This window comes from Helobdella robusta, assembly GCF_000326865.2.
Source record: "Helobdella robusta unplaced genomic scaffold HELROscaffold_6, whole genome shotgun sequence".
NCBI classification, from domain to species: Eukaryota; Metazoa; Annelida; class Clitellata; order Rhynchobdellida; family Glossiphoniidae; genus Helobdella; species Helobdella robusta.
In genome coordinates this window covers 5,422,324-5,435,154 of record NW_008705330.1, presented here as the reverse complement: position 1 = coordinate 5,435,154, position 12,831 = coordinate 5,422,324, and the positions used below count along the sequence as shown (strand labels likewise).

Here is a 12,831-nt window from a genome sequence, read left to right as displayed (position 1 = left end):
CCCAGCAGTGTACATGACAAAAAGAATAGGTCCCAACACTGAGCCTTGAGGTACTCCTGATGTTAAGACCATTACATCAGATAAAACATTTCTGAAAACAACCTGCTGCGTCCTGCCAACTAGATATGATCTGAACCATTCAATAACTACACCGGAGATACCATATTCATAAGCCAATTTTTCTAAAAGAATTTGATAATCGACGCAGTCGAATGCCGCACTCATATCCAAGAAAGCTACCAATGCCACATGCTGTCTGTCCAGCGCAGCAAACAGTTCAGAGAAAACATAAAGCAGTGCTGTCTCAGTTGAGTGATGTCGACGATATCCAGACTGATGCACTGGTAATAGGCTGTTCAAAGTCAAATAATTAAGAAGCTGTTTAGTAACCACTTGTTCAATCACTTTAGAAATAAAACAAATATTGGAAATTGGTCTATAGCTAGTCAAGTCATTTCTATCCATATTCACCTTTTTTAAAACCGGATAAACAATAGCTTGTTTACACCCAAGAGGAAAAGAACCACTGCTTAAACTCAAGTTTATAAAACTCGTCAGAAAAACTATGAACAGATCAATGTATTTTTTAAAAATGTGCGTAGGAAAACTATCAATCAAACATGTTTTAGATGGCAAACTGAGGACTACTCTTTTAACCTCCAATTCTGTGTATGCGTGTGTGCGTGTATGCGTGTGTGTATATCAGTGTTAAATTTGATTCATTATATATCTTTTTTCCTGGTTATTGTAGTTGTTTTCAATTGAGCTTGAGTAAATTATTATTCATCAGGTGACTCGTTTGTCACGTGACAAACTTTTTTTCTACCACTGAGAAGAAAATCTTACCTGAAACTCTACTTTCTCATGAAGATGTCAATGCTATTATCATCATTTTCATCATGGCTTCTTATCAATATCAATGTTATTTTTATTATTACTTAATTACTGATGGGCTGCTATTAATTTTATCATTATTCTACAACACACAAACACACACGCGCGCACACACACATGGTAACACACACACGCTAATTAATCGCTACAGACAGCTTATTTACACAACTTAATAAAAATCTTTTAGAAACATTCACAAATCTATCTATAATACTAGTGTGAAATCGTTTTTATAAATTTTGTGTTGTTTTGCAGTCTAGCGGTGTCTATTTTGATCCATTACTCAGATTGCCCTGGTTCAATGTTAGTAGTTGGTTGATTCACATGGGAAATATTTTCAGATTGATCATTTAACGTTTTCCAGTACTTTTTTTCAGTAATTTTTATTGAAATTTTATATTTTCAAAATTATTAGTCAGACGAATAAGCTTGGTTGGTGACAAATTTAGTATTGAAAACCTTGCTGGTTCATCTTCACGTCAATTACAGCGTGGGAAACAGTCTAACAATAATCGTCTGCCCAATTAGCGATTGACATCATTATTTTACAGTCCGATGATATCATCATTTTACAGTTTGATGACATCATCATTTCACAATTTTTTTTTTCAATATTTCAATACAAATCAAACCGATTTCGATGACGTCATCTTTCTTAGGTATTGATAACTTTCGTTGACGTAATCTTCGTTATCATCGTCCTCATTTTTAACTGGTAAGTTTTCGTTGAGTTTTTTATTAAGAAGATAAACATAATTTCACGAATATTTTATACATTATTTCTTTGTACGAATGAAAGAATGATAAATGGATGAATGAATGAATAAATAAATGAACGAACGAACGAACGAACGAATGAATGAATAAATGAATGATTGGATAAATAATTAAAATTATGACAATTATAATATAAAGTAATATAAAAAATGAAACAAAGAACTAAGATATTTCTTATATATATATATATCTTCTTCACAGGTCTCAAATTTTTTATTCTTTGTTTTCGTGTCGTCATATTCCCATAGTCAGATGAGCATCTTGACTGAGACGTAGCATGTGATAGTTTAAAAATAATTTTTCACATTTTTATTTCTCAAATATAATTTTTAAAATGTAATAATAAATTTACCACTACCTTATTTTTTATTAATCTACAATAGAAAATTATTGCGGATCTAAAGTTTTTTCATCTTGGTATTCTAATGTTTGGAGATTCATGTGTATGTTTATGAGTGTGTATCTGTGAGTGTGTATGTGAGTTGTGAGTGAGTGTGCGTGCGTGTGTGTGTGTGTGTGTGTGTGTGTGTGTGTGTGTATGTGTGTGTGTGTGTGTGTTGTAAATGATGATGATAATAATGGTTACGACAAAATATCATCAATGATAGATTAATTTTTGATTTGTTTTTCTTTGTGTCTTAACGTCAACCATTAATAAATTGTGTCATTCAAATTATTTCATATTAGATGAATTTTTCTCAAGTAATAATAATAATAATAATAATATTAGTATTATTATTGTTAGGATAATAATAATAATAAATTTTTAAATAAAAATAAGTTACATTATCTTGTTATAACTGAAAATGTCAGATCTTCATCAGTGTATATAAATTAAATGGTTTAATCGCAATCAGTATTGATAACATTACCACCATCATCATCTTCAATAGTACCAGCACCATCATCATCATTATTAATACCATCGTCATCACTATCAATACCATCGTCATCATCATTACCAATACCAACATCATCATCATTATCAACACCACCACAACATCATTATCAGTATCTCCGTCATCATCATCATCTGAAACCACAGACTGACTGTTATCATCACTCCAGCGATCGATCAGTTTCACGTTCCCGATCAATTATTTAGTTCCTATTCAAATGTTTCGCATATTCATACATATACATAAATACATACATACATATACATACAAAATTATATGTATGTATGTTTGTGTAAGTATGGTAAATATTTGCATATATTTATATATACATTTATATAGTGGCTAACGTTATCAATAATATGCATGCGTTCTTGTCATTAATTATACCTCTACAGATCATTGGTAGGAAGGTATAAAAAATTGTAAGCTTTCAGACAGACAGAGCGGAAAAAATATTGGAAAGGTAATGAGATTATTGGTACGAAATTTAGAAAAATTTAATTAAATATTATCATGGCTATGCACATATGTAGGCAAACACACATTTTGACATACGGACAGGCATACAGACGCACACGCACAAACGATTTTTAGTGTTTAATACAGTCTAATAACTACATAGCTTCTATGTAACAGAAATATTTTATTTTATCATTCAATTTTTCGGTAAATCATACCATATACATAACTATTTTCAAATGTGCCAACCATGAATGCAACCGTGATACACTTTTTGGCGTATTATATTTATTATGTCTATTCTATAGGAATTTTTTCATCACGTTGACGCAAGAATTTTCAACCTTGAAATAAATTCCAATATAAAATTGTCTTCAGCTCACTCACAGACTCATTCACAATGGCGGTTCTAGAGGACAACAACAAGTAAATTAGACCAAGGCATCCATCTCACCTACTTTCCAGTGTAGAACTGAAATTACATGATTTTTTATGATTTTTTTTTCTGAATTGATATATTTTTGGCCTATTAAACTTTTCACTAACAACAAATAACATCAGTTAAATCCTCATACCAAAAAATAACAAAATAAAAAAACAAAATCAGAATTTTCAAAAAACTTGAGATGTAGGAATTTGTCAACTGCTTATAAATATCAACATGAGTTGTCTAGTTAGATGAATGATATTTTTTTAACTTCAAAGTTTGAATTGAATTCCACAGATATAAACCAATAAACAGTTATAATATGAAATACGGTTTAAATGCCCGTAGAAATTCTTAAACATCAGACCAGGACATAACGCAGGCATAAAACATAAAGCTCGGATGGTTTTAAAATTTCAAGTTTAGCCTCTCTGATCTGTTATCAGTGGTGGATACATAACAGACTCGTGAATACTTTACAAACACACACAAACACACACATATACCACACACACACACATACGTGCGTTTTATTTAGCAGGCATTACTTAATAATACGGCTTCCTTTGTAATAATGTGACTTCTAGTTTGTCATGCCCGACTGAATATCAATCAATCAGTTTGCATTTTCTTTGGCTTTCAATCTCTTGTTTTTATTTCCTTTTTTCTATACATTTTTTATATCTTGCTTTCTTTAACCTTTTCGTTCGGCAAAGAACACACACACACACATTCAGTCATTACATTTTTACATATCACACATACAATTATCACATTATTTTTTATTTTATAACGTTGCACGCTCATGTTTATTATATAAATAGACTGGTTAATAATCATAAATACATTCTATGTTTATTTATTTGTGTATGCATGCATGTATAAATTTATGTCTATAAATGTTTGGGCGTGTGCTTGTGGGTATGCTCATGTGTTTGTGAGTCTACGTATAATGAATATTAATTCATGTTCGGTTTGTTTAATGTACCTTTATGATTGTGACCGCATAGGATGACATTTAATTTCGTGAGAAAGCCATAAACAATGACTTCACAGTATGAATGGAAAAGCATTGTATGTGAGAAGTAATTTTTAATTTGCTGCTATTGTTGTTGTTGATGTTGTTGTTTGTTTAGTGTTTGTTTTAACAGCGCCGTTGGTTGTTGTTGTAACGTTATTTCGCCATTGAAGGTTTTGTCTATGTGAGTCAATGTGTCCATCTGATGTTTTTAAACTATTATGCAATCAATTTGACACATTTTATGATTCGTCTATACTATATATAAAACATACAAAATGAAGTTGTTTCAAACAAGCACACTTCGATAAACTTACCAATATTATTTATTTCATTTTATTTTTTTCACAAAAACATCTTTATTACAATATATAAGATAATGCAAATGGTATATGTCTGTCTGGTCTCTCTCACTCTCTCTTTCTCTCTCTCTCTCTCTCTCTCTCTCTCTCTCTCTCTCTCTCTCTTTCTGTGCGTGTGTGTGTGCGCGCGCGTATGTGCTCGTAAAAGAAAAACCAAACTTTGCTTTGCATATGAATGAGCACAGGTGAACGCAGATATTTTCAATCATAGCACCATCATTTCACATACAATCGTTTGTGTAATGCTATGTGCTCATAAATAAATAAGCACACGAATCTGAGACGGAGCCAACAACTACACACACACGCGCGCACACATACACACACACACACGCACACACGCGCAAAAACACACACACACGCACATATATACATATATAGGTTATATATATAGATTTTATATATATTTATATATATATATATATATATATATATATATATATTTCAAATGTCTCAAGTTAATTGAAAATTATCAAATTAAGAATAACAAGAAAAAACTAAACATAAAATCAATGGTAAATAAAAAATTGCTTGATGAAGGTATATAAATTATTTTGAATGTCAGATGATGATAACGATGGCATTTTTTGTTGTTTTTGTTGTTGTTCATGATGATGTGTTGGTAATGGTGACAATAAAATAATAATAAGAAGAAGAAGAAAAATAGTGATAATAATAAAAAATAAATAATGTTGATGATGACGCTGGTGACGGTAACGAGTGCTCCATACAAAGGTGAATGACTTCATCTGAAATACTGTACGAAATGTATATACTATGTACCCCTCTATAATGTACAGTGAAATACAAAGCGCATACATATGTAAATTTATTTTCAATTTTTCTCTCCTCTTTTTCTTTATCTCTTTATCTTTTTATCTCTATCTCTCTCTCTCTCTCTCTCTCTCTCTCTCAAATCGTTTTTATTTTTTGCTCTCTTTTTCTTTCTTCATTTTTTTCTTTAGATTTCTGTGTGCTTCTAGGCGAATGTGTATGTATTTGTATGTGTGTGTGTGTGTGTTTGTGTGTGTGTGTGTGTGTGTGTGTGAGTGTAGATGTGTAGTAGGAAGCAGTCTGGAAACATCAATGAACTCATTGATTGATTGATTAATCAAACGATTTGTTCCTTCATTCTATCTATTCTTTCATTTTTTCATACCTTCATTTTTTTATTTTCTCCCTTTCTCTCATTTGTCACTTTTTCATTCATTTTTCTACTTCTCCATGAGTTCACTTTGGGAATGGCATAGCAAATATTTATTTTTCAATTGAATCATAGCGCTCAAATAAACATTTGCGGCACATTCATTGAAGCAATTGATCTCGTTTAGATCATTTAAAATTCGCAAAGTCAACTTTTTTATTTTTGAATAAACGATTTGATTGTCTACTAATGATTATCTTTATAATCTTCAATTCTTTTCTGTTTTCTAAAAAGATTGAAAAACCATTTTTTACCTTGAAAGAGTTTAATGTTTTCTGCAAATTATTTATAAAAAATAATAAATTAATTACAATTTTTTTGTTAAATCATCTGATTAATTCATTATACGATTATTTATGGAATGCCAAACTGCGTACCGGCTGGGTTTGATTTACTGACAAAAGATTTTCCGCACTGTCTGCTCATATAATTAACTTGCAACTGTGATTAAGCGTAGTTATATAGTTTCATGTTCGTTTGTTTGTTCTCAAGGTTTGTATATGCCCTTTTATGCTTGCTTAGTAGTATGTCTGTATTTTGTTTGTTTGTATGTATGTATGTTTGTTTTTGTTGGTGTGTAAGATTGTATGTCGGTGATTAACTTTGAGAATGTTGTTTAGCCATATTTTTGCGCTTTTCTGTGCTGTTAATTAAAAACATTCAATGCGATAAACAGATATGCTAATAATTGCGAGTATTCCGTTGAAAACTAAATCAATATAACGTGATTGAGTCATTGAGTCGATGAATGGTACTGATGCTGAGATCTGGTTGAGCAAGTCGGTCCTTTCCTTGTGTTTCACATGTGTGTGTGTGTGTGTGTATGTGTGTGCGTGATTGTTTTTGTGTGTGTGTGTTTTTGTGTATGTGTGTCTCCTGTGTGCTTGGTTCTGTTTGCGCGTATGTTTGATTTTGTGTGTTTTTATTGAAATGTGTATAAGTTTTGTATGTGCCTGTGTGTGTGTGTGTGTGCGTGCGTGTGTGTGTAGTGGTTTTACGTGTATGATTGGTGATGGCGTTTATGATGATTAACTACATTGATAATGGTTATTAAAATTAGATTAATATAGTGTTGATAAAAATAATGATGATGTTGACGATAATGAATACTGTGTTATAATGATGATAATGAATGTGATGATGACAATGGCGATGATGGGGACGAGGACGATGACGATGATGATGACGTTGATGAATACGATGATGGAGACGATGATGATGACTATCACGACTTTGAGACCGGTGCAACTTCATTGAACTTTTTCAAAAACAGCTGGCATGATAATACTTTAAATTTATAATTCTGGGTTTTCAAATCTCAAAACACACTTAAATTGACACAACCGCACGCCACTCTTACACACGCACACACACACACACACACACACACTCTCACACACACACACAAATGATCTTAATGACGTCATTGCACTCAAACTGTGACGTCAATTATTTCCTACATATTTTTTGGACGCACAATCACATTGAAATACATTAAAATGCAAATTTAAACATTGAGAAATTCATCGTTAAAACGTGACGTGAAATAAAATAAATCCAAGTTAGATTAAAGATTTCATTCAGGTAATGAATTAAATTTTTTGCTTCCTAAAATTTTTTAGCGGGACTGAGCTCAAATTAATAAGCAACATGTTTGGGCAGTTAATAATTTAAAATGTTTAACAAATGTTAAGCAGATGAATCACAAACAAACGTTAATAAAATTAAAAATATTGTGAGCGTGTGAGCGTGTGTGTGTGAGTGTGTGTGTGTGTGTTTATATTTAATGGATTGATTGATGGATGGATAGATGGATTGATAGATAGATGGATAGATACATGCACTATCATTTTTATTTCCATCACCGCAATCAATAGAATTTTCTAGCAAGTCACAAAAGACACAAGGTAACCAATAACACGGAAAAGCAATAAACCATCCGGGCAGCTACAATATAAACTACAGTTATAACTCACACGCATTTCTTTGTGATAGTAGTTAGTGGCTTAGCCAAAAAGAAATGTGGAAATAATAATACATAAATTCACACACACACCACACACACACACATACACACATACTTTACACACCAACACATTACACACAACACACACAACACACGCACACACTTTACACACATACACTCACTTAACACACGCACACACACACAAACACTTTACACATATACACTTACTTAACACAACACACACACAACACACATAAACACATCACACACATACACTCACTTAAAACACACACACACAAACACATCACACACATACACTCACTTAACACACACACATACACACACACACATGTATATAAATATATTGAATTTATATTATTTTTTAGACGATCACGCGATTCTTTGTCTTCTCATCGAGCTGCCATCTTCGAAGCGCGCCAAAAATACATACACACACACTTCTGTATCCATTGACAAGCTGGTTAAGCAGTTGTTTTAGATAGGTTATTTGTATTATCATTATTATGATTACCATTATAATATTATCATTATTATTATTATTAAAATTATCATTATTATTATTATTAGTGTTATATTTTTATATTTATATTATTATTATTATTATCATAATTTATTTTATTCGTTACAGTTATTTTATTCTACTTGTCAAGTTGTTTCATTTTATTGTCATTTTTTGTTATTATTATTATTATTATTACTATTATTTATTATTGTTGTTTATTATTATTATTATTTGTATCTATAAGCTGACCAAAAAAGTATCCATTCTGTTCCTAAATATAGATATACTGACAATAAACAAGGAAAATGTTGGTTGAAAAATGGCAGGTTTTTTATTTGCAATTTATGCTTACCTTTTTGTTTCAAACATTATTTTGTTGCGTTTTTTCAAACTATGCTCTGTGAATATTTTAATAATTTTTCACAAAATAAACACTCGTCAAATTAAAATATTAAAAAAAATAAAATTTCGTACGTTGTGTAATTTTTACGTTCAAATTTGAAAAATAACTTTAAAACTTGCTGTCATATAATCAAATTAAATCATCAGTCTACAATTTCGAAAACTGTGAAATTATGCCTCCTCTATTGAATCAATTGTATTTTTCCATGGACTCTTGTTATCTAACCCATCGTCATTCACAAATCCGACTTTGCAGATATAATTATATTGTATTATAGTATAATTATATTATACTTATGTTATTATAATTCAATTTTTAATAAATCAAACAAAAACGTGTGGAGTAGGTAGGTACTTTTCATACTTTCATACATACATTTTACTCTACTTTACTCTACATTTTACTTTATTTTACTCTACATTTTACTTTATTCTACATTTTACTTTACTTTACGTTTTACTTTACGTTTTACTTTCTACATGCTCGACTGCCTCGTGTTTTTATCCCTTAATATAAAGAGTTTTTGATCCTGGAAAAAACACAAAATAAAATTTCAACTATTTTTAGGTTTTTGTGAAAAAAAATCTTGAAATATTAATCTGAAAGTATGTAACTAAAATTCGTAGCAAAAATTAGCTTCACCTAAAAATATATACAACTAAACAAAACAATAGCGTGACCAGAAACTTTTGTGTGGAGGAGAGGTTAAAAGAAAGAAGCAATCTCTTATGCTTATTCCACATTTTTCGTTCACCTTTAATTTGTTTCATCTGTTTGCTAGTGAATCCGTATTCGTGTTCATCAACAAAGTGAAGATAGTTTAGCTTTTCTTTCATTGGGAGCGTTACAAAAATGTTGTTGCATGAAGGTGAGGGTTTTTTTTCATAGTACCATCTTCAACAAGGCTGCCAACACGTGAGTCACCGATTGGATTTGGTTTCAACCTGGACCTAGAAAAATTAGTCTCATTATATCGTATTTATTACCTCTAGCCAATCATCCAAACCCAAACTGTCATTATAACAGTGCACCAATTAAAAAACATGACGTCACTGTGGGTCGGTGTGACGTCATTTCCGCTTTTACTTCAAGTAGCTTATGATGTAAAGATTTCACGATAGGGCTATACCAGGAAAACTTCAACAATCCATATACCTGCTAAGAGTTACTGAAACGACAACTAGGAATATAAAAAACAAAAATAAGTTCTAAAGTCAAAACAATTTTCTCGATAAGAAAATAAATTTTTTACTAGAGCATTATCACGCAGCATATTTCTCAGTTGATTGAAAGAAGCTGTAAAAGTGATAGGTTGTCAAGGACGTTGTATTTCAAGGAACATCGGATGGTAAATGTTTTTAATGTTATGACTTTAGATATAGAATAACATATATAGCTCTTCGATTAACAGAGCTACATTATAAATAATATATTGTTATTTGCGATAGAAATTTAACATTGAATGATTTAACCGTGTCAAATCGATATTTGATATTATATGATATGATATATGATATGATATATGATATGATATATGATATGATATGATATGATATATGATATGATATATGATATGATATATGATATGATATATGATATGATATATGATATGATATATGATATGATATATGATATGATATATGATACGATATATGATATAGGATATGATATAGGATATGATATATGATATGATATATGATACCATATATTAGCGTACTATCATGTACTAGGGATACCGTTTTAACTTTTACAGTTCTCGTGTGTTCGTTTTGATATTTTTTATGGATATTTTTATTTATTTTATGTGACGATTTGATCTTTCTAACACCAGCTGTTATACCCAGTGAAGATCATAGCAAGAAAATAACAATGATGCAATAATAAAAATGTTTACTTATAAAAATTCATCATAGGGAAAAGATTGCAATATTTTTCATTTAAAAAGATTAATTAATAAGTCGAAAACAATATAGTGTTTGACCAATAGACAAACATTCAATTGTATAAGCTTAACAATTCCGTTAGGCAAGATTGTTTAAAATATAATTAAATTATTGTTCAAATAAATCTATAAATACAAAACAATGAAATCTGAATAAAAATCAAAATATCGATTTCATTCATTAAAAATATTTTTTCCTTCCAATGAAAGCACCGTTAGTTGCTGTTGAGAAACAACGAACGACCTAAGCAACAATACTTTTTATGATGAATCGGTCGAAAATGAAAAAAAACAAAACATGAATTGATTATAGAAAAAATCATAAAACGGGCAACTATTACAAACTTTTATCTATCTCTAACTTTATTATTTATTATTCCTATTTGACGTGCCGATCGTAAAAACTTAACCATTTTTATTATCACCCAGCTGGCTAAGATTAGAGCTCCATTGAATTTTCGAAGCGTTTCTACATTGACCTGTTGAAAACAATCAATCCGACGAGTCTTATATAATGAGGATCAAAACTTAACTGAACATCGTTGTTCCCGACATCAACTGCTGAGAAGGGTTAGTTTGGTGGTGGATATTGTTACACGTTATTTAGTGTTTTATTTGTTATAAATTATTATTATTCATAATAAGCAAAACATTATAAATGTTGTTCAATGTTTCATTTCTGATAAATTGTTTTAATTAATAATTAAATATTTTATTTTTTTTAAACATTTCAGTCGCGAAAATGCTGTCCTCAACAATTCTCGCTCTCTTCGGCGCAGTCTGCGTGGCCGCCATCAACTATCCTGGGGGACGTGAGAATCTTTCATAATTTTTCATAATTTCACATAATTTTTCATAATTTTTCATAATTTCCATAATTTTGCATAATTTTGCATAATTTTTCATAATTTCAAATAGTTTTGCATAATTGAACATAATTTTTTTTCATATGTGAATGATATTTAGCAAATTGTAATTTAATATTCGACATAAAACGCTTAAAATTCAGAGAGCTTGTGGAAGGTCACTCCAAAATACCACATCCTTGGCTTGGAAAACGTACAATTCAATGATATTGATTCATGCCTGGCGAACTGCTACAACAGAAAAGAATGCTTCGTTGTCGACTTCGACACCAACACCAAGCCGCCCTGCTGGGTGCAGACGAAGAGCATGGTCGTTGATTCCTCGCAACTGAAGCCCATGGACACTGTGACCAACTACATGCTCAGTAGCAAAACTCCTGCTGTTGCTGTTGCAGTCGTTGCAGCAAAACCAAAAGGTGTGTAACGAACATTATTTTAGTGTTATTCCACATTCAGAATAGTATTTTATGAGAAACAGTTTTGTAGATTATAAATCCTATTCAAACGTCCTTTTATTAAAATACTGTGAAATGAATATTACTACAAGAGTATAATCAGTTTATGCTTGTGTGTGTTTTCCAATGTTAAAATGGTGTGGCTATAATTGAAAGGTTATATTTTGTTTATTAAGTTTGACTATATTTTATATTAATAATTACTTTTTTCAGCTGCTGACTTGACTACCTGCTGGACAGTCACCCCGAAAAACCATCTGATTGGATTGGTACAGGCCCCTTACAACGATGTACCATCATGCACTGACTACTGCTTCAAACTCAAGGATTGCTATGCCGTTGATTTCGACACAAACACCAACCCGAAGTGCTGGGTCCAAACTTCTCCTTCGGTTGTTCCGGATGTCAGAAACTTGTTTCCAATGGAGACCGTCACCAACTACATTCTGAACAAGAGCTGCAAAAAATAATGAATGAAATTAATAATTTAATTAACTCTCTATCAATTGAATATTTAAGAACTACCTTAGAAATTAAACGGTTAACAGGTTTTCAATTAATTAATTAATTTTTTGAAAGTACAAATTAATAAAAACATTCTTTAAAACACTTAGTTGTAGTTTATTCTCAATTTCA

At 30.8% G+C, this 12,831-nt stretch overlaps 1 protein-coding gene across 1 annotated transcript; it reads left to right on the top strand.

Annotated features, from left to right (window-relative positions):
* The first annotated feature begins 11,301 nt into the window (after positions 1-11,301).
* On the top strand, positions 11,302-12,755 carry HELRODRAFT_189467 (hypothetical protein). The gene is made up of 4 exons (XM_009029447.1): positions 11,302-11,444; positions 11,609-11,686; positions 11,884-12,156; positions 12,409-12,755. Exons 2-4 carry the CDS (start codon positions 11,617-11,619, stop codon positions 12,663-12,665), a joined length of 600 nt encoding a protein of 199 aa, XP_009027695.1. The 5' UTR covers positions 11,302-11,444; positions 11,609-11,616; the 3' UTR covers positions 12,666-12,755.
* Positions 12,756-12,831: the final 76 nt, after the last annotated feature.

Bases quoted from the DNA above. Each gene is read 5' to 3' on its own strand.
- HELRODRAFT_189467 (XM_009029447.1), top strand. From the start codon at position 11,617: ATGCTGTCCTCAACAATTCTCGCTCTCTTCGGCGCAGTCTGCGTGGCC. The intron at 11,687-11,883 runs GTGAGAATCTTT...CTTAAAATTCAG, and splicing joins CATCAACTATCCTGGGGGAC to AGAGCTTGTGGAAGGTCACT. The intron at 12,157-12,408 runs GTGTGTAACGAA...TACTTTTTTCAG, and splicing joins CGTTGCAGCAAAACCAAAAG to CTGCTGACTTGACTACCTGC.